Source organism: Physeter macrocephalus, chromosome 18 (genome assembly GCF_002837175.3).
Source record: "Physeter macrocephalus isolate SW-GA chromosome 18, ASM283717v5, whole genome shotgun sequence".
In the NCBI taxonomy this organism is placed as follows: domain Eukaryota; kingdom Metazoa; phylum Chordata; class Mammalia; order Artiodactyla; family Physeteridae; genus Physeter; species Physeter macrocephalus.
This window is the reverse complement of record NC_041231.1, coordinates 108,497,826-108,517,156: the sequence shown is the minus strand read 5'-3', so window position 1 is coordinate 108,517,156 and position 19,331 is coordinate 108,497,826. Positions and strand designations below refer to the sequence as shown.

Below are 19,331 nucleotides of genomic sequence, written 5' to 3'. Positions count from 1 at the left end.
GTTCCTAATAAGCAGAGGTGCTCGAAAAATATTTGTTGAATGAATGAATCCATGAAAGAAGAAGAAAAACCGCCGTGACCAGAATTTTCTTTGAAAAAAAAAAAAAACCTGTTGTTTATTACATAGATTCTGATAATGGAAAACTTACTTAGGTGAATAAAGGCATGGCATCCTGTTAATTTCTGAGAAAGTCATTGGTTTGAGGAAAAGCACCTCCACTCTGCACCTCATGCCTGTTTTGCTCTAGCCTGAACTTAGTTTGTTCTTTGGGTAGGAGACAGTGGCCCAATATGTAAGATTAAAAGGAAGACTGAGAAGTCAGTGAAATCAAAAGCTTCTCAAAAGTTGCGAGTTGACCTGGGATGGTGGTGCTCTAAAATCTTATAGAAACCAGTGATCTGATGGTTTACCTGAAATTGTTGACTACACAAACATGCTGAAGCATCCAAGATGCTCTGGGGGAGTTTAGTGGACAGGTGCTCAGGGAGTTTATTTTGATGTTAAGGAGATCCTGGGAAATTAAGTAAACTCACTCCGCTTAAATATTGTTCCTATTCTGGACATTTAAAACCGCACTTGTAAATCGTTTCTTAGCAGGTTCAGCTTAAAACTACGTCGCTTTGAGGTGAACTGAAGCCCAGAAGCAGTTAAGCACTTGGATGCCTGGGGCTCCTTCCCGTTCTTTCCTGTTGCCATGATTGAAACGTCGGGGGCTGTGCACTGCCTGAGTCACTGCAATTCACCAGCTTAATAGACACACGAGTATGTGAGCGTTTCAAACATGCGGGCAGTGGGTGAGCCGCAGTTCATAGCTCAAGGGATCTGGGACATTTCCTTTTTTCTTTTCAATGAGTGTGATGTTCTCTAAACACCGCGGAGGGGCGGGGCTCTCGGTGACAGCGGCCGAGCCAAGGGTGGCCCCCACCTACCCGCAGGTCTTCCACGTGGACAGCCCTCTGTCTTTGGTCGCGCAGGCCAAGTCCCCTTTCGCGCCTTGCCCTTGGCAGGAAACCGCCCGGCTGAGGTTCCCGTGCGCCCGACTCGAGGTGCGTCCCCAGCGCGGCCCCGCGCGCCCAGCTTTGCGCCCGCAGCCCCCGAGTCCCGCCAGGAGGCGCCCCCGGTTCGCCCCGCCCCGCCCCAGGCCCCGCCCCCAGCGGGGCTTTTAAGCTTTATAAAGTTCCTCTTTCGCACTTCGGAGGCTTAGTTTCACTGCTTGAACTTGGGACTCACCGCTGCCGTCAGCTCCGCGCCGGGGGGCAAGGTAAGACTTGGGTCGGGAAGGAGCACGGCTGCGAGGCGGGCCCCACAGCGAACCTGGCGGAGACCAGCGGTCTCGGGGTCCATCTCGAGGGCAGCGCAGGGGAGCCCAGCGTGGCGCCAGCAGGGAGCACGCCCCTCGAGGGCGCCCCGACGCCCGTTCCGTCCGCTCTTGGCCGGGCACTCCCGCGGCCCCAGCGCCCGTGGGTCGGCCCAGCCCGGGCCCGGGGAGGCCACGCTCCGGACCGGGTCGGATAACGAGCTCGTGGGGGCCCAGGAGTGGCCGAGGTGGGGCCGTCGAAGGGACCCACACCGGGCGGCAGGCTTAACCGCGGGGACGGTTCCTTACCCCCGGGGCTGCCCCTCGGGCTCCTCCTTCTTGAGGGGCTCAAACTCTCCTCGGCCTCCGGCGCTCGGCTTCCCGGCTGGCGGTGGAAGAGGAGGCGCTCCGGCGTTCGGCCACTCCGTCCCCGCGCTCCGCGACCCCTCGCCTCACCGGGCACCGTCCCCGCCTCCGCTCTCCCTGCCGGCCCCCGGCTCCAGCAGAAGCTGGGCGCGCGGGGATCCCCCGCTACGAGGCTGCGCTGCTCGCTAAGGCTGGCTCGCTCTCTGCCTCTTGGGGCTCGCGGGGCCACCTAATCGCCGCCAGCTGCCGGGGCCCAGGGGCAAAGAGTGCGGGTCCCGGAGAGGGCCGCGGGGGGAGCCGCGGGCGCCGCGCGCCTGGGACGCCGGCCCGAAGGGGAGCCCGCGTGCGAGACACGCCGGGCCACCAGGGAGTGGGAACTCGGGGGAGGGCACGAGTGGAAGCTGACAGTGGCGCGGGAAATGGCCTGGCCTCGGCTCGGGGCTGGGCAGGGGAGCAGGAAGTACGAGTGCGCAGAGTGTCACGCTCCGTGGCGGCGGGATCTGGGGGGCGCTGGGGGCGCGAAGGCCAGAGCCGCGAGTCTGGGCAGCGCGCGGGCTGCGGGGCGTGTGGCAGAACGGAGAGTCCGGAAGGTGGGGCGGGAGGACGGCCTCCGGGGAGGCGGCAGGACGGCGCGCGCCCAGGGCACCAGCCGGGCCGGCTGAGAGGCGCCTCCTCTGGGGCCTTAGGCGCCCCCGACTCGCTAGCGCGCGCCTCGCCGCCTCGGAGAGCCCGGGGCCTCGTGGTCATTGCCGGAGGGCGGCCCTCCTCTCCCCCGCAGCGCAGAGCGGGTGCAGGAGCGGATCTTGCGCGTGCGAGGGGACCGCGCCGGCGCGCTGGACATGAACCTGGAGGGCAGCAGCCGGGGCGGCGAGTTCGGCATGAGCTCCGTGAGCTGCGGCAACGGGAAGCTCCGCCAGTGGCTGATCGACCAGATCGACAGCGGCAAGTACCCGGGGCTGGTGTGGGAGAACGAGGAGAAGAGCATCTTCCGCATCCCCTGGAAGCACGCGGGCAAGCAGGACTACAACCGCGAGGAGGACGCCGCGCTCTTCAAGGTGCCTGGGGGCGGCGCGGGGCGGGGGGCCCGGCCTGACCCGGGCTCGGCGGGGCCCAGTCCGCAGCCGGCAGGCCGGCCGTCCTCAGCGCGGAGGGGCGCGCGGGGCCCTGGAGCGCCGGCTGGCCCGCGTCCCAAGCCCGGGGAGAGGGAGAGGGTTCAATCTCTCCCGTAACTCCGCAGAGGGAGGACCGGGTCCCAGGCCTGAGCGTGTGGGGCGCGCCGTCCCGAGGGTCAGACGCCCGAGGCTCGCCCACCAGGGAGAGGGGCGGTCCAAGGCCGCACCTCTGTTTCCGCGGGAGCCTCTGGATCCCTCTTCGCGCCCCCCCCCCCTTGATCAGCAGGCGTCTGTGTCTCCGGGTCCCCTTCTGTGAAGGCCGCTGGGTGTGCTGGACTGAGCCCCTCGCCCGTCTGGTCTCCGTTCCTCTGCGCCTGTTCTCTCCCGCCTCTCGCTGAATATTTTTTCCTCTTTTCACTCTCCCTCCCCGGCCTGCACTCTCTCTCCCAGCTCTCTCTCCTCTCTGGTCCTTCCATCTGTGTGTCGTCTCGTCTCTGTGTGACTCCCTCCTTCCAAGGCTCTCTGGAAAGTGTTCTCGGGGTCTCTCTCCCATCCCCATCCCCCTTGTGTTTCTCTCCCTTCCTCTTTCTCCTCTCTGTCCCTCTCAGGGTCTCTCTGTGGGTTTCTCTCTTGCCCTTTGTGTGTGCGTCCCTGTCCTGACTGCTTCCCCAGCGACCTGCGCCCTAGGGCCCAGCCCTACCACCAGTGGGCAGAGCAGGCGGGCCAAGGGGACTTCCTCAGGGAACTGGCTTGCAGAATACCTCAGATCCTCTGACGTCCAGAGGTACTCTATGGGGGGGCCTCACCCCACAGCTCTGTCCCTACTTCCAAGCCAACTCGCTCCAGACCCTGCGGGTGGAGCCCTTCCAGGGGTCCTCCAATCTCACCCGCCTTTTACAAGCACCTGCTGTCTTTCTGTCCCACGTTTGGGGCAACAGTGTGAATCTGAAGCCCCTGACACCATTCTTTCCTTCACGAATCCAATTCCCAGATTCTTTTTTGAAAGACCCGTATTTTAACTTTTTTCCCTCTTCTTTCCCACCAGGCTTGGGCGCTATTTAAAGGAAAGTTTCGGGAAGGCATCGACAAGCCAGACCCTCCTACCTGGAAGACACGTTTGCGATGCGCTCTGAACAAGAGCAACGACTTCGAGGAGCTGGTGGAGCGGAGCCAGCTGGACATCTCTGAGCCCTACAAGGTGTACAGGATCGTCCCCGAGGGGGCCAAGAAAGGTGGGCTTCCCGGGTCGGGCCGCCTGGCGCCGCAACGCCTCAGGTCCGCTCTGAGGGTCCCTTTCTCTGTTTGCTGCTGTTTATAGCCTGCCTGCCCCAGCCTCCCGTTCAAGCCCAGCAGACGATTTACCCAAGTTCTCTGGGTCATAAATTGAAATTCTCGTGGTTTTCGTGCAGAATAATTTCTCAGACTCCAAGTCTCTACCTGTGTGTGTGCATGTGTGTGTGCTTTCCAGTAGTTCTACTAAGACATGGGCCAGATTTCCAAGCCCAAAGTGGAAAAGCTGTTGGAAGCTTTACTCATCCATCAGTCTCTCGTGATTAGCCCTGTTGTAGAAGGGAAGCGTTCATCATCCGTAGATTGTAACCATTCAGAGGAATAGAAGTGTCAACGTTCAGAGTGTGCCGTGGTCAACTGGGGTGCTTATTAAAATTCCGATTCCCACTCTCCAAGATTCGGACCTGTGTGTCAGTGTAGAGCCCGGGAATCTGCAATTTAAACAAACCGCTAGGTGACCTCGCTAGCCGCGCATCTTGCTGGGGAGCCCTCGATGACACCAGGCCCGCCGCACACGGGCTTCATCTGCTTCTCTACTGCGCTCCATACATTGGACCTTGTAGGAACCAGTTTAATGGCCTGCATAAATAATTGCCCGAGGAAACTGCAGAAAAATGCCTTACTTGTCAGCACGGTGTTATGCATTCCAGGAAGTAAACTCTCAGGTATTTCTCTAAGTCTTTCCAGTTCCCTTTTCCAACGCTGTGCATCTCCCTTTTGCCCAAACACTCAGGAGCGAAGCAGCTGACCCTGGAGGACCCGCAGGTGCCCATGAGCCACCCGTACAGCATGCCAGCTCCTTACTCCTCGCTCCCAGCCCAGGTACGGGAGGGGCAGGGCTCCGAGGAGGGGAGGCTGGGTCTGCGCGAGGCCGCCCGAGCCAGACCCCGCACGACGGGAAAGACCTGCAAGCAGAGCAGCAGAACTCCGGTTTTGCTGCTGGTCAATCTGCCAGACCAAGTCCCGGGTCATTGGATGAACGTCTCAGTCTCCACCTGGTGTTGCTGGTTTGAAGTTAGGGCGGGGAGGGTGGGTGTGTCTGCCCGTCGGTTAGACTCTGAAATCTGGGAAACCGACCTTAGAGTCCAAGATTTTGGGAGCAGGGCTTTATCATGTGAAACCGCAGGGCAGCTGATCCCTGCCTCTGATGTGAATCACAGCTCTGTTTCATTCACTCTGCTGGTAAAGGAAGGCACATTTCCCTGCGGTACTTTGGTGCCAGGTTTGCCCCTATGATGAAGCCTCACATAGATCATCACTTTACAACACTGTCTCCATTGTGCCTTCTGGTTCTTCATGGCGGGTTTCCACCAAGCCTCTTCAGAAGATAAGGGAGCTCCCGAGGAGTCCGGGGGCTCCCCGAGGCCGGCCCCGGGCTGGCCGCTCTCCCCCAGCTCCCCTCTGGCCCCCCCAGCAGGCTCACACCTACATGATTCCGCCCCACGACCGAGGCTGGAGAGAGTTCGTCCCTGATCAGCCCCACCCGGAGACCCCGTATCAGTGTCCTGTGACCTTCGGGCCTCGCAGCCACCACTGGCAAGGCCCAGCCTGTGAAAACGGTAAGGAGGGCGCTGCGGCGGTCCCTGGGGCCAGAGGGCCTGGCCCCGCCTGGTCTGTCCTCTGCACGTCCCACGGCTCTCGCCTCCTCCGGGCCGCTAGGAAAGGCCCCGCACGCGGCGAAGGAGGGAAAAGGCCCCCGGAGGAGGACACCGAGGGGCACTGACGCCTGGTCTGCTGCGTGCCAGGGCCCAGGCTCGGGGCTGCCCCGCGGAACCTTCTTTAAGCATTGCAGGGATCTTGCCAGGCCCCCTGAAAACTGCCCTGTTTTGTAGAGGGATCCGCTCACAGAATGTAAGCAACGTGCCCGAAGCTATCGGTGAGAGTGAGGCGCTGGGTTCAACTCCAGACCCCCTAGCTCCGGAGCCCGGCCACGTAGGACGGGGATGTCAGATTTCAGACTGCGTGGCTATATGTTTTAAATTAGCTACTTAATAACTTAACGTGTTTCTTCCTTCCTGAATAATCTTAAAGTTTATTTTTTTAACCTTGGGCACGAAGTAGTCGGTTTTGTCAGTCTTCCCAGAGAAGACCAGACTGCCCCTTCATGCTCACTGGCTCTGCCTACACTTCCGTGAAGCCAGCGTCCTGCGGCTGAGCCCAGGCACCCCTCCACAGGGACCCCAGGAGGTTATTGCGCTGGTGGATTTCTCTCAAGCAGCGGTGTGCCCGCGGCAGTCGTTCCTGGGATTAGAGGAGACAGTGAGAAGGGGATATGAATTAAATACTATGGAGAAAACCTAAAAGGTCTCCACCAAAGGGTGCCCGGTTGGTGTTGGTGCTGGACTAGATTAGATGTGTCCCCCGGAGGCCTTCCCCAGACATCAGGATGAGATCTCTCAGCGAAAGCACTAATTTGCTAAGCGCAGAGACAATTTCACACAGTACGCTCGTGCAGCAAAGCACAGGCTTTCCGGACTTTTGAGCCGTTATTTAAATAGAAATCCTGAGACCAGTCAACACGCAGATGCTTTCGTGTGTTCTAGGAGTATTTTCTCCTTTTTCCAGCCAGGTCCGGGGCACTCCGGGCTTGTGGGATTGAAGACGTATGCCATGATTTAAGATTCGTATTGAGTGGCGTGTTTACAAAAATGCTGAGAATTTGGTTTTATTAGCTCCTCGGGAGTGATTTGCAGTGAAGGTTTGTCTTCCGTACTGTAGTGGGGGAATCAGCTGGCGTTGGACGGGTTTCTGGAATTCAGACCCGGGTCCGGGGCATGAGCTCTGCTGAACTAGTGACCCTGGTGAAGAGGCAACGCCTAGAGCTGTGAGAGGATAGACTGGTGGACATATCTTGAAGCCTAAGTGACATTAAACGACGCGCCGGCACAACGAGGTTCTGCCACCTACTCTTTCTCTGCTGACGTTTAACACAACACACGGCAGCTGTGCCGGCAGGGGACATGGCTCAGCCCCTCCTGATTCCAGAAGCAGCGACAAAGGGAACGGGGACAAAGCCACGTGCAGGGTTTCGATCCGGCTCTTGGGCGGCAGAGCTCCCGGAGCGAGACCTGGCCCACGGCTCTGCCGCGAACTCGCTGTGTGAACAGGGCTGAAGCATGCCGTCTCTCTGGGCCTCAGTTACCCTGCGTAGCGGTGACGCAGGAGTGTTGGGCAAAGGGCACAAACTTGGCAGTTAGGAGATGAATCGGTTCTGGGGCTTCAGGCTGGCGAGCACAGTTAGCAAGGCTCGGCCGCGCGGAAAGCTGCTAGGAAAGTAGGTCGGACGTGTTCTCAGCGCGCGCGCGCTCTCCAGGGCCCAGGCCCGCCCCGCACCGGGCTGCTGCGCCCCGGGGCGGCGGGACCCCCAGGGAGCCCCCTCCTCTCCCCCGGGGACTCTGTTCAGACGCCTCTGATTTTCATTTGCAAATGCAGGTTGCCAGGTGACGGGAACCTTTTATGCTTGTGCCCCGCCCGAGTCCCAGGCTCCCGGGATCCCCATAGAGCCAAGCATAAGGTCTGCCGAAGCCTTGGCCCTCTCAGGTGAGTGGGGCTCCCCGGAGGCGGCGTCTGTGAGGGTCCCCTCCGCTTTGGGTGGATTCGTGGGGTTGGTGAGCACAGCTGGGGCCTGGGAGCGGCTGGACACCTCTGACTCCCAGCTGGGAGAACGAACGAGGTTAGCAAAGTTGGCACCGAGAGGCCGGCTTCCGACCCCGATCCACTTCCGCGGGCTGGTCTGAACTGAGCCATCCTAAGCTCCGCGCTGGCGTCTGAGTGTCCAGGAATGTGCAGGCACTCCAGTTCCGTTTACCGAGGGCCCCTCTTCAGCCAGCACCCCCATGACGCAGTGCAGCTGCTTGCAACAGCGCAGGGGCTGCTCGTTTTGGAAGCTCATCATCCTTGCAGGCTTAGCCGCAGACAGTCGGCCCCATCGGTTTCCCGGGACACGAGTTTGGGTTCTTCTCATCACGTTCGGTGCCTAAGTGAGGAGTGTCTTGCTCTTCCTCTTCCTCTGAACATGATATGTGTCTTGCAAACAGATACAGATCAGATCTGGCTTTTAGAGTCTCTTCTCTAAAGGAATCCCCATACCTCAGCGGTCTCGCCCGTTTTGAGGAGGATACCTCGAGGTTTACTGAGCACATGTAGTATATGTATATTTAGTTTTTAGATAATGTTTTGATTGTTTTAAAATGAGATTTGCATATATTAAAAATGGATAGCTTAAGCTTCAGAATTCTCGCCTTGGCCCCTGGCCTCTGAAAATCAGCGACAGAAACCATAAGCTGAACTCTCAAGGTCTCAGGAGAGGAGAGCTGGGGGCCCCTCCTTGCACCCAGGGGAGCTGGCCCACTGGCGGGCTCCTTTTGGTTCTGAGATTCTGGAGGAAGCTTGCTGCCTTTCTTCTTAGATGCTCCTGGACGGTGGAGGGAGGAGAGGTTTCTGAGCAGAAAGGCCTGCTTGTTTTTAGGAACTTTCAAACCCTTTTCTTGAGCACATAAGACTTGTGTGGGTGCCGGAAGAGTAGGAAATAAACAGCTATTTATATCCCCGTGACCTCGTGATTTCTGATGACGTTCAGTGACACGAAACCTCGAGTGGCCGACACCCACTCCTCGGGGTTCACAGCGGCAGAAGTCACAGAGGAGGCTTGAGGCAGTGATGTGGGTTGTCTGAGTCGCAAAACCTGCCCTTGAGGGATGAGAGGCTTTTGTGGGTTTCTCTGGGTGTGCGCAGTGCAGACTAATTACCAGCCTGGCCCGTTTATCAGAGGACTGACACCCGCTCAGGTTTGAACCCCGCAGTTACCATGGGAGCCGTCGCCTCTCGGGAAGCCCTCTGGCACTTCAGGTCAGTGGCCCTTGGCAAACCTGGCTTGGTCCTTTCAGCCCACGGGTCGCATTTTAAAGAAGGTTCTAAAATCAGCAAAGTTGCAAAAATGAGTTCCTCTCGTTCAGTGTTTGAGAAGCACAGTTCCAGAGCCAGCCTCAAACTCAGACACAAAGCGAAGTGGGTCTCGGCGGACTTTACGCTTGGGCCGTTTCCCTCACGAGGTAATTTTATTATACAAGTAGTGCGTACCCAGTGGAAAAACAATTTACAAATCAGAAAATGGAAAATAGAAACCTCATAGTCCCGCCACCCAGAGGTCACCCTGTCCGGGCTTATCCTTCCCAAAACTTCAATGCGTACTTGGATGTGTATAACTTTTTTTACGTAACTGGTATCATATTGATATTTTAGGGTAGTTTTGGATATGTGGACATATTTGCTTTTTTTTCTGCAACGCCATTGTACTCTTTTTGCTAGTAGAGATTGTTTAAACTTAGGGTTTACTTCTTCCAAAATCAAAACTGATGGCTGTGCTTAAAATGAACTTTTGTCCGGTGGCACATGACTCACTGTATCAGACCTAAGTGTTGTCATCACCACCCCTGTGCTCTCCCCCGCCCCCGCAAAATCCATGTCCCATACATTTGGAAAATGCTGGGCTAGAGGACATTACACAGACTCGTACAGAACTTCTCCACCGTGGGGTGAGTCTCCAGGAGGGACATAAGGCCTTGCAACGTCTGTCCCCCAGGCCCCTTCTTACGAGCGTCCCACCAAGGACACTTTGCTCTGGGCAGTCATTTGGCATCCTGGTGGGCACCAGCACCTTGGCTCCTTAGCACTGACCCCGACGGGTCTGTGTTTGCAGACTGCCGGCTCCACATCTGCCTGTACTACCGGGAAGTCCTGGTGAAAGAGCTGACCACATCCAGCCCCGAAGGCTGCCGGCTCTCCCACGCCCACACCTATGACGCCAGCAGCCTGGACCAGGTCCTCTTTCCCTACCCGGAGGACAACGGCCAGAGGAAGAACATCGAGAAGCTGCTGAGCCACCTGGAAAGGGGCGTGGTCCTCTGGATGGCCCCCGACGGGCTTTACGCCAAGAGGCTGTGCCAGAGCAGGGTGTACTGGGACGGGCCCCTGGCACTGTGCAGCGACCGGCCAAACAAGCTGGAGAGAGACCAGGCCTGCAAGCTCTTTGACACGCAGCAGTTCTTATCAGGTGAGGTGGCGCGTGTCTGCCGGAATGGGCCCTACCTGTGAGGCTTGGGGAGGATGGAGCTGGTGACGGCGCGCCTGCCACGGGGGGCAAAGGCCGCAGGCCACTCCCAGCAGGTCTTCCTTCTGCGAACCCCTGAGCCCACTGGGCACGATCCCAGAGTGGGTCTCCTGTTGGTCCACCTGCCACCCCATCAGCAGAGGGTTGTGGAGAAGGGGAGGTTGTCGGGGGCTGTGGTTCAGGCTGAGGCCTTGAAATGCTGGGATTCATCCAATACTCACCACCTAATAAGGTTCATATTTTACTGGCAAGTGTGTTCTCAGCAAGCATATCTGTCGGTGTTTCAGCTCTTTTAAGGTTCCTAGAAAAATCGTAAGGTTAGAAGTATATTGTGAGTGTCCGTGGTTCTGAGATGTATCAACCCTGAGCAGATGCTTTCCAGCAGCTGGGACCACGGGCGAGTGTGTTGAACTGATTTTGCAGAGGGGAAATTATGAGACGGCTTTGAGTTGTTTCTAGGTTTCAAATCACATTTTCCAGAACCAGTAGGTTTTGTTTTCCTAGTTTGGATTTCATGACAATTCAATCAGCCCTGGGCCGGCTCCTGCGAGGCCCTCAGCCACCTTCTGGTGGAAGGTGGTCCCGAGTGGCCACTTAGCTGCCCCATTCCCAGTGCTGCTTCTGGACGGAGAAGCGGCTCTCCCTGCTGGCTACTGCCCCGTCCTTCCTCGACCTCTTTCTTAACTCTTCTCGGACAGGCGCGTCCTCCGAAACGCCCCGTGTCTTTGGGCTGTCACGGGCCTCTCCCTTCCCTGAAGCTGCTTCGTGATTCAGTTCACATGAAGCACAAAGCGCCTGTGTGCTCCACCACCAAAGACACTCGCTCTGCCTTTGGGGCTCAAGTGGCCCACATTTGCTTAGGCTCCTCCAAACTCTCTTTTGCTGCCTCAAACAAACGTGCCCCTGGATGACTCACCCTCCCCCAGAGGCAAAACGGGAGGAAGAGGGACAGCTGAGGCTCTGGTCTCCAGGCAGCCCCTCCCGACCCAGGCTGCGAGCTGCCTCCCTGCGGGCCGTCCTGTCCATCCTGGGCCCCAGCGCGTGGACCGAGGGGGGCTCCGAGGAGGGGCCGAGGGCCGCCCCTCTGGGGTCTGAAAGAGCCCTGGCTTTGGATCTCCTCCGAGGCCGTGGGTCTTGGAAGCAGAAGACATGCTGGGCCGGGGCCTTCATCCAGGGCAGGGGCCCGCCAGCGGTCGGCCTCCTGGGGCGGTGCGCTCGCTCCTGTTTGTCTGCGACCAAGAGCCGCTTTGGTTTGCCTCCTTCCTCTGTGGCCCAGGGCTGTGCTGTGTGCCCAGGGCAACCTCTTATCTTGAAGTGTTTACTGAGGTTCAAGGAGGAAACTGTGAACTAAAAAGCTGCAGCTGTGCAGACCAGCCCCACAGTCGCGGATTCCCGCGAACATTCTCGAGCTACCAGGCATCTCGGCCGACTTTTTCAGAGAACTGTGCCAACGCGGCAGGCGTGGGTGTCACCTCCCACCTCGCACTGTGGAAGCTTTGCACACGTTCTGCCGAAGTCGGTTAGGTTTGATTTGAATTCTGGAAGAAAAAAAAGCAGGAAGTCAAGTGGTCCAGTGAGTGAGCTAGAAACTTTTCTTCGGTTGAAGAGAACAGTGGAAATCTTTTGACATCCACCCATTCAGGACCCGCACTGCTGGGGACAGCCCCGCCGTGCAGCGGCTCTCGTCTGATAAAGCGGCAGCCGCAGCTCTGCAGACGGGCTGGCGCCTGCGCGAGCACGCTGCTTCTGGGGACCTGACGTCTGACCCCAGAGGACGAGCAGGACAGCCGGAGGCCTGAGGGTGGGCGGGGACAGCATCCGTCAGGGTGAACGCAGGCGCCTTCGGGACACGCATCCACAGAGGTGGGCCCGGCGCTCCACCCAGCGCCCCCCTCCCGTCTCAAACCCACGGCTGCCCCTGATGGGCTCAGTCTCCCAGATTCTGCGGTGCCCGAGTCACGTGGACCGCGGGCTTGAGGGCTCAGCAGCTCTGAGATGAGGTTTGTAAGTCATCCTGGATCGAGTCAGGGAAGTCTGATTTTAAAAGCAGATTTCTCCGTGTGTGAGTGATTCTTTGGGCTCCATTTCCTTTTCTTCCTCCTTCACCCCTTCCTGCTGCCTTCGCCTCCTCTGGGCCCACGGCTGCGGAGCCAGGTCCCCCCCTTAGGGCGCGGCCCCCGTGCAGTGAAGGCGGGGCCTCGGGAGAGAGCCGCGTGAACACGCGTGCGCAGCCCTGCTCTGGCCTCCACGTCAGCGTGGGCTCCCTCCCCAGCCTGCGTCCGGCGCTCGGCTTTCTGAGCGGTTTCTCTCGCGGTCTCTGCAGAGCTGCAAGCCTTTGCTCACCACGGCCGGCCTCTGCCAAGGTTCCAGGTGACGCTGTGCTTCGGGGAAGAGTTTCCAGATCCCCAGAGGCAACGGAAGCTCATTACTGCTCACGTGAGTGTCCGGTCACCTTCGGGTGTTTTGAGTTTCCCTGACCTTCGTCAGGGTCGGGGCCCCATTTAGAGAAGTTCAGATGAGAAGTAAGTGTCCAGGGACCTGGGCAGAGGGGAAGGAGGGAGGGAAGGTGTCCAGCGAGTGGTGCAGGGGTGCAGCGCAAGGACCACGCGCCTCCCAGCCCTGGACATCTGCTCGTCGTCGCTGGGGTGACCTCCAGCCCTGGGCAGCACCCGTCCCATCTTTTTTCTTTTTCAAGGACATTGTCATAGTCCCATTTTATAGGGTTTTGAAAGGATGATGCTAAAAGTTGCCCTTTAAAATTCTTCACGTTTAGTATTGCTTTTAAAATGCCAGCCAGCTGATCTTCACTTGAAGCGGAAGCTTTTCCCAAGTGGGAGGCTGTCCACTGACTTGAGTATTTCGTAGGCTCCCTCCAGATGTCCCCCAAATCCTCGTTTATCTCTGGATTTTTAGAAACTATTTAATTTGGGGAAACCAAGGGCCACGTGCTATTTGGAGGCGTGAAATCTCTCAAGGACTTCAAGTAGCCCAGGCCACGGTCCTGTTCTCCAGCAGAGCTTAAGATGCATTCGCCTGCGCGCAGTAAACATCTTTCACAGAAAAAGAAAGAAAAAAGGGTTAGATAGATAACATATAGCATTAATTTGCCACAGAAAACAGAGTTTTGAATACTTAAGATTTTTGAATTTGAAATTTGAAGACTCTGTATTGCTACCTACCTGCAAGGGTTATTAACGGGCCCAGGTAATGAGCAGGAACAGGTAAAAAGTTAACATCAAATAATAACAGAATTCAAGTCACATTTTATTGTTATTTTTTTAAAACACCTTTATTGGAGTATAATTGCTTTACAGTGGTGTGTTAGCTTCTGCTGTATAACAAAGTGAATCAGCTATACACATACATATGTTCCCATATCATTTCCCTCTTGCGTCTCCCTCCCTCCCACCCTCCCTATCGCACCCCTCTAGGTGGTCGCAGAGCACGCAGCTGATCTCCCTGTGCTACGCGGCTGCTTCCCACTAGCTGTCTGTTTTACGTTCGGTAGTGTATATACGTCCATGCCGCTCTCTCACTTCGTCCCAGCTTACCCTGCCCCCTCCCCGTGTCCTCAAGCCCATTCTCTACGTCTGTAACTTTATTCCTGTCCTGCCCCTAGGTGCATCAGCGCCATTTTTATTTTCGATTCCATATGTATGTGTTAGCATACGGTATTTGTTTTTCTCTTTCTGACATACTTCCCTCTGTATGACAGACTCTAGGTCCATCCACCTCACTACAAATAACTCAATTTCATTTCTTTTTATGGCTAATATTCCATTGTATATATGTGCCACATCTTCCTTATCCATTCATCTGGTGATGGACCCTTAGGTTGCTTCCATGTCCTGGCTATTGTAAATGGAGCTGCAGTGAACATTGTGGTACATCTAATAATGTTCCTTATTGAAATCTGAAATAAAACACTATCTAATCTTAAACACACCCCCCCCCCGCTTCTTGATTATAAAATCAAAAAACAACCAACCAATAAACAGAAATATAGTGCCCATGAACTTTAGAGTTTTCTCATGGGTTCTCTCCAGTAATCGATAGATTTATTGATATAATAACTGATTCTTGTTAACAACTGTCAAAGGACTAAGTAGTCTCCGTCCTGGTGAGTAACATCTCTGAAGGCAGTGGTGAGCCCCTGCGCCTGAGTCTCAGGGCTTGGACGCACCGGCCTGGGTCGGTGAGGACGTAGCCCCAGCTGGGACCATGTGCCCGAGCTGATGGAGGACGGACGCGTGTGCACGCCGGAGTCCTGCTCCTTTTATTATGGATTTAATTTACTTCAGTTATCTCAAATGAGTTACGCTTGAGTCATTTTATGTCAAATAACATAAAGGCTCACGTTAAGAGCACAGTCGATTGGCTGAAAGCATTCGGATCTCTTAGATGCTGCAAATTCAGGAAGAGCTGAATGTTGGATACTTTCTGGTGAATGTGGTCCACACTGATAACCAAACTAGAGGAATCTTGGGTCAGTTAACTTCTCTTTTTCCACAGTAGCAGTTCTGCTGTTGTTTGGTTTTGCTTCTTTTTTCTTTCTTTTATCTTTGGTTTAGAAATACACAGATTACCAGGCCATCCGTGAATTGTAAATCACTGAGCCCCTCATCCCTGTCAAACTGCAGGTGTGGAAAAATAAATCCATTGGCCTAAATTACCCGATTACCTTAAATTTACCTTTACCTTGGTCGTTTTATCCGATTTGCTTCATTCAGTCCTAGTTTAACGTAAATTTCAAGCGGCAGTTGGTTTACAAGTACCATCTTTACCTTTCCCTTCAGCTGAAACCCAGAAGAATTAAGTATATTCCGTTTATCGGTTGGTGTATGTAGGGACTCACCAAAAATCCGTTCTCCAGGAGGCTCCCAGTATGACATGTTTTGATGAGTCATAGCACCTAACTTTAGACTTGACTGTATACTTAGATATGGAGGGTTACTGCAGGATGTTAGAAAAGAGAGATCAGTAACATCTTTTTTCAATCTTTCACTAAAGGTCGAACCTCTGCTAGCCAGACAGCTGTATTATTTTGCTCAGCAAAACAGTGGACATTTCCTGAGAGGCTACGACTTACCCGAGCACGTCAGCAGCCCCGAGGATTTCCACAGGCCCATCCGCCACTCCTCCATCCAAGAGTGAGAACGCCAAGACCAGAGACGTTGCTTCATTGTAAATGAAGAGAACAGCTGACTGAGCCCCTACTTTTTCTTTTGAGGAATGTGGAAATTGGGGCTTCAGTCCCACACGTGAGGAAAACATTTGTAGAAAATGAGCTCCATTTAATTGACAGATGAGCTTTTTCCAAAAGGAAGAATGGTTCAGGGTCTTCTGTAGACCCTGACGATAATGTGAAAACTCACTAAAGTGTGTTTACATTTTCTGAAATGCCATGTCCGGTTTGATGTGGACTCTTTCTTGCGTGAAGACAGAGAAACCTGTGTTTCAGTGCTGGCCACTAAGGACGGCATGAAGGCGCCCAAGTGCCATTCTGTTTCTCAGGGAAGAAAAACCTAAGTTTGAGTCTGCTCTGCCCACAGGAGAAATGCACCGACACCTGTGGACGGCAGCTCTGTAGGAAACGCTTGCTGATAGAAGGACACAGCCTCAGCCCTGGGGGCCCCTCCCCAGGGTGGCCCCCGCCCACCTGCCATCCACGCTCCCTATGGCCCCAGAGGCCAGTAGGCGAGACTCCGCTATGTTTTCTTGAGCCAAAAAGCATTAGGGCCGCCCTGAATAGAGCATTTTGTGTACTAATGACTGGTTAAGATAGTTGTCTGTCTTTTTGTCTCTCATCCTATAGAAATTATTGCTAAAACTTTTTTTTCTTAAAGACAACAACAGAAAAAGACAGATCAACAATCCAAGTACTAAAGATGTATTTTTGAAACTTGGTCGACATTTCCTCTCTTGTCCTGCTTGTTTGTTAGGCGACCGGTTACCATGGCAACACTAAGGGGAGGAGCCCCTACTAGTCCCGGTGGTGAGTCCTGTAGGGAAGGGAGGACAGGGCTTCACAGATTGAGTAACTGCAGGCTCAGTGAGCTGTTTTTGCTTATTTGGTATATTATATGCTTCCTCATGCCAGTGACGGTTTGACACGGCCTTAAAAATGCTGGGCTTTTTCCAAATACAGCTTTTCATAGAATTACTCAGATCTCCACTTGCTTACTTAAAGCTGATCACTTATTTGTTGTTCCTTCTGGAAAAGTCGAGATGTTTAGACTGTGATGTAGCAGCTGTATTTTTGTCACTTTGGGGCTCAGCACAGCACTTGGTAGTTCTCTTATTCTAGTCTATATTTTTAATTCATTCAACAAACTTGCATTAGACAGATTGTAGCTTTTATCCAGCTTAGTAAGCCATGAAGCCTGAGAATGTCGTTTCTTCCTCTTTTTTCTTTTGAAGAAGTTTTTAGGGATAAAATAATACATATCAAGCACAGAAAATATAAACTGTATAAAAGGGCAAAAACTAAGTGAACCTTCCTGTTTTCCAGCCCAAATCCTCCTCCCTAGAGCTGCCCACAAGAAGAGTCTGATTCTTCCAACACGTTTTACTTTTCTATGAATACCCATAAACTTAAAAGACCTCGGGGGCCGTCCGTGCACTCACTTGAATGCAGCATTCTGTTAATCCCACGACACAGCGTCACCTCTTTCTTGTCAGAGGTGGAGCTTCAGCGTATCCACCTCGTGGTTGTCAGCACAGTTTAAGGTGGTGCATTAGCCACTCGGAACAAACACATTTGGACAGTAGATTGTATTCTGTGGTCTGCAGTGCCTTATGCATCTTGTAGATGCGAGTATTGGGGGTATATTACCCCAAGGGGGAGACAGATGAGCCGCTAGCGCCCAGAGCGGTCGGTGTGTCCCGGCTGTCCGCCCTCCCGCCTCTTCAAGGAGACGCTCAGTTTCAGTTGCTGTTGTGGACCCTTTCCTGTTTCTCCCTTTTCAAACATTAAGCTGCTTTGACTCTGGAGTTACATTTTCTGGAAAACGCTGTTGGCCTGGGCCAGGCCCCCTTCCCGCCTCCACACTCAGGTGCGTTGGCGTTCTTTAGTTCTGAGGGATCCAGAGCGTGAGGGGTAAATATGGACTAACTATGAAACGGTCCCGATGAAGGATCCTGACAGCTGTCTCAGGACCTTGAGAAGGGGCCTCCTTCCCTGACAGTGGCCTCGGCAAACCAGAGTTTAGTTTGTTCGCGGTGGAAGATACTGCAGAGTTTAGGCACTTGTTATTCGAAGGAGCTTTTAGGTTCGCAGGAGGAGAAAGTGTAGGCCGCAGGGACGTTCCTGCCTTATTTCTTGTTCTTGAGATTTAGGAACGCCATGGGCAGTAACCGGTGTCTTCCGGAACGCTACGGAGAGCTCGTTGAAACCCAGGCTTTGGAAGCCCCCCGGTCACCGAACAGAGCACCCAGAAAGACGGCCCTGTTTGAGGCTGCTCCCCTGGGAGAGAGCCCACCACAGTGTGGGAATCACCTACGCTGGCCGGGAGCAGAGCGGCATCCTTGGGGCTCAGGTGTGAACAAGATCTTCTTCCTGTGTCGCTGCGTGCAAGCCCTGCAGGTCTGCCGTGGGCCGGTGTCCGCGAGGCTGGCCATGCGGTTGCATCCACAGGGAAGGCTGCACCAGGGAAGGTGGTTTTTTTTTTTTTTTTTTTTTTTTTGCGTGAGTCATTTTTTTTAGTAAAAATCCAGACACAGTTCAAAGCCCCTTCCATTCCTCTTTCGTCACGTTTCTCCCCTTTCTCGGCGGGCGAATGCCTCTCTGACGGTGGCGCGCTTCCCTGAGCTCTGTGTTTTAACACGCGGCCCCCTGAACGGCTTGCAGCTGGCTGGCGCCGATCTCAGTGCCGCTTTCGGGCCGCCCTGCCACAGGCATCGTTGTGCAGCTTGCCTTTGCCACGGCCCGTCTCAGAGCTGGACCCCCGTCAGCGTGCAGGGGTCTCACCCACCTCTGCTTACTGCGGTGGGAGAGCCGTCACGTGAGTGCAGCGAAGCTCGGCTCTCGCGGTATTTCTCCTCCCGCCTTTCAGGAGGGCACGCGTGTGGAGCGTGGCTGAAGGGCAGGAGAGACGGCCAACCTCCTCCAGGCTCAGCTCGCATCTTGCCTGAGCCCTTGGAGACGGGAGGGGCCTGACGGGTCGTGGGTGCTCCCTGTGTCCCGCTCTGCAGGCGGAGGGGCCGGGTGGCTCCCCCACCCCGAGCCGTGCGGTGCAGCCTCCCGGGCGCCTGGCTGGACGTTCCTTGGACAAGCGTCCAGCATCGTGGCATGAATTCCGCTGTAAATCGCTTTTCAAAGCACACTGGTATTTGTGATAATGTGGTGTTTTAGATACTTGATAAATAAAGACTTTTTAAAAAGTGATCTGTTACGGGCCCGTGTGCGCGTGTTATTCAGCCCTTATCTGGAGAGCTTTTTAATACTTCCCCCTGCTGCTGCGTCCGGCAGCCTGTTTCCTTCCTGGTTCCTGTGAGCCTCCTTAAAATCAGATCTCAGAGCGCGCAGCTTGTTCAAAAACACCTGCCCCACGTGCCCACCCTCCGACGCCCGCTAAGCGGGGCAGGAACGACCCTCGCCCCCACCCCCAGCCCCGCCCCGGCTGCGTCTCACAAGTTCGCGCAGAGCCGAGGGCACTGTGTCAGCATTTCCTTCGATTCTGTCGCTGTTGCTAAAGGGCAGGGGCTGTAGCTTCACCAGCATCCTGAACGTGGAAAATGACATAAACCCGTGCGTGGGGAGCACAGGTGAGGCCGTGCGCCCTCCTTCCCCGGCTCCTGCCGCTGTGACCCGCCCTGCAGCCCGCCAGCTCCTGTTCGCCGTCGCGGTGTTAAAATCCTTGCAGCCGAAGACCCTGTGGAGGTGTCAGCAGTGACTGTACTTTGCATCCAGGAGCCCAGAATGTTAGATAAGAATAGTTTTGGATGTGCTAAGTGGTAACCAAACAGAAATAATGGGAAAATAAACTATGACACTGCTTTGGGGGGCTCTGTCTGCTCAGAAAGTGTGGAAGGATGTGAGTCAGTGTCATAGCAAAGCTTTATTCACATGATCTATCAACTCATTACATCTGAAAGAGGGTTTAAAGGCATTCTGTGCCCTTGAACTTGTTCTCAAGTAATTCCACACCTCTGTCAA

General features: G+C 55.1%; 1 protein-coding gene across 3 annotated transcripts; it reads left to right on the top strand.

Annotated features, from left to right (window-relative positions):
- Window positions 1–479: 479 nt before the first annotated feature.
- Window positions 480–18,506, top strand: IRF4 (interferon regulatory factor 4). Of its 3 annotated transcripts, none has more exons than XM_007101138.4 (9): window positions 480–762; window positions 2,442–2,718; window positions 3,821–4,007; window positions 4,799–4,887; window positions 5,483–5,624; window positions 7,498–7,605; window positions 9,764–10,117; window positions 12,498–12,610; window positions 15,185–18,506. In XM_007101138.4, exons 2-9 carry the CDS (start codon window positions 2,503–2,505, stop codon window positions 15,326–15,328), a joined length of 1,353 nt encoding a protein of 450 aa, XP_007101200.1. In that variant the 5' UTR covers window positions 480–762; window positions 2,442–2,502; the 3' UTR covers window positions 15,329–18,506. The 3 variants fall into 3 exon arrangements, with proteins under 3 accessions (XP_007101200.1, XP_007101199.1, XP_028335439.1); XM_007101137.4 differs by having other exon boundaries at window positions 5,480–5,624; XM_028479638.2 differs by lacking the exon at window positions 7,498–7,605 and having other exon boundaries at window positions 5,480–5,624.
- The last annotated feature ends 825 nt before the right edge of the window (window positions 18,507–19,331 follow it).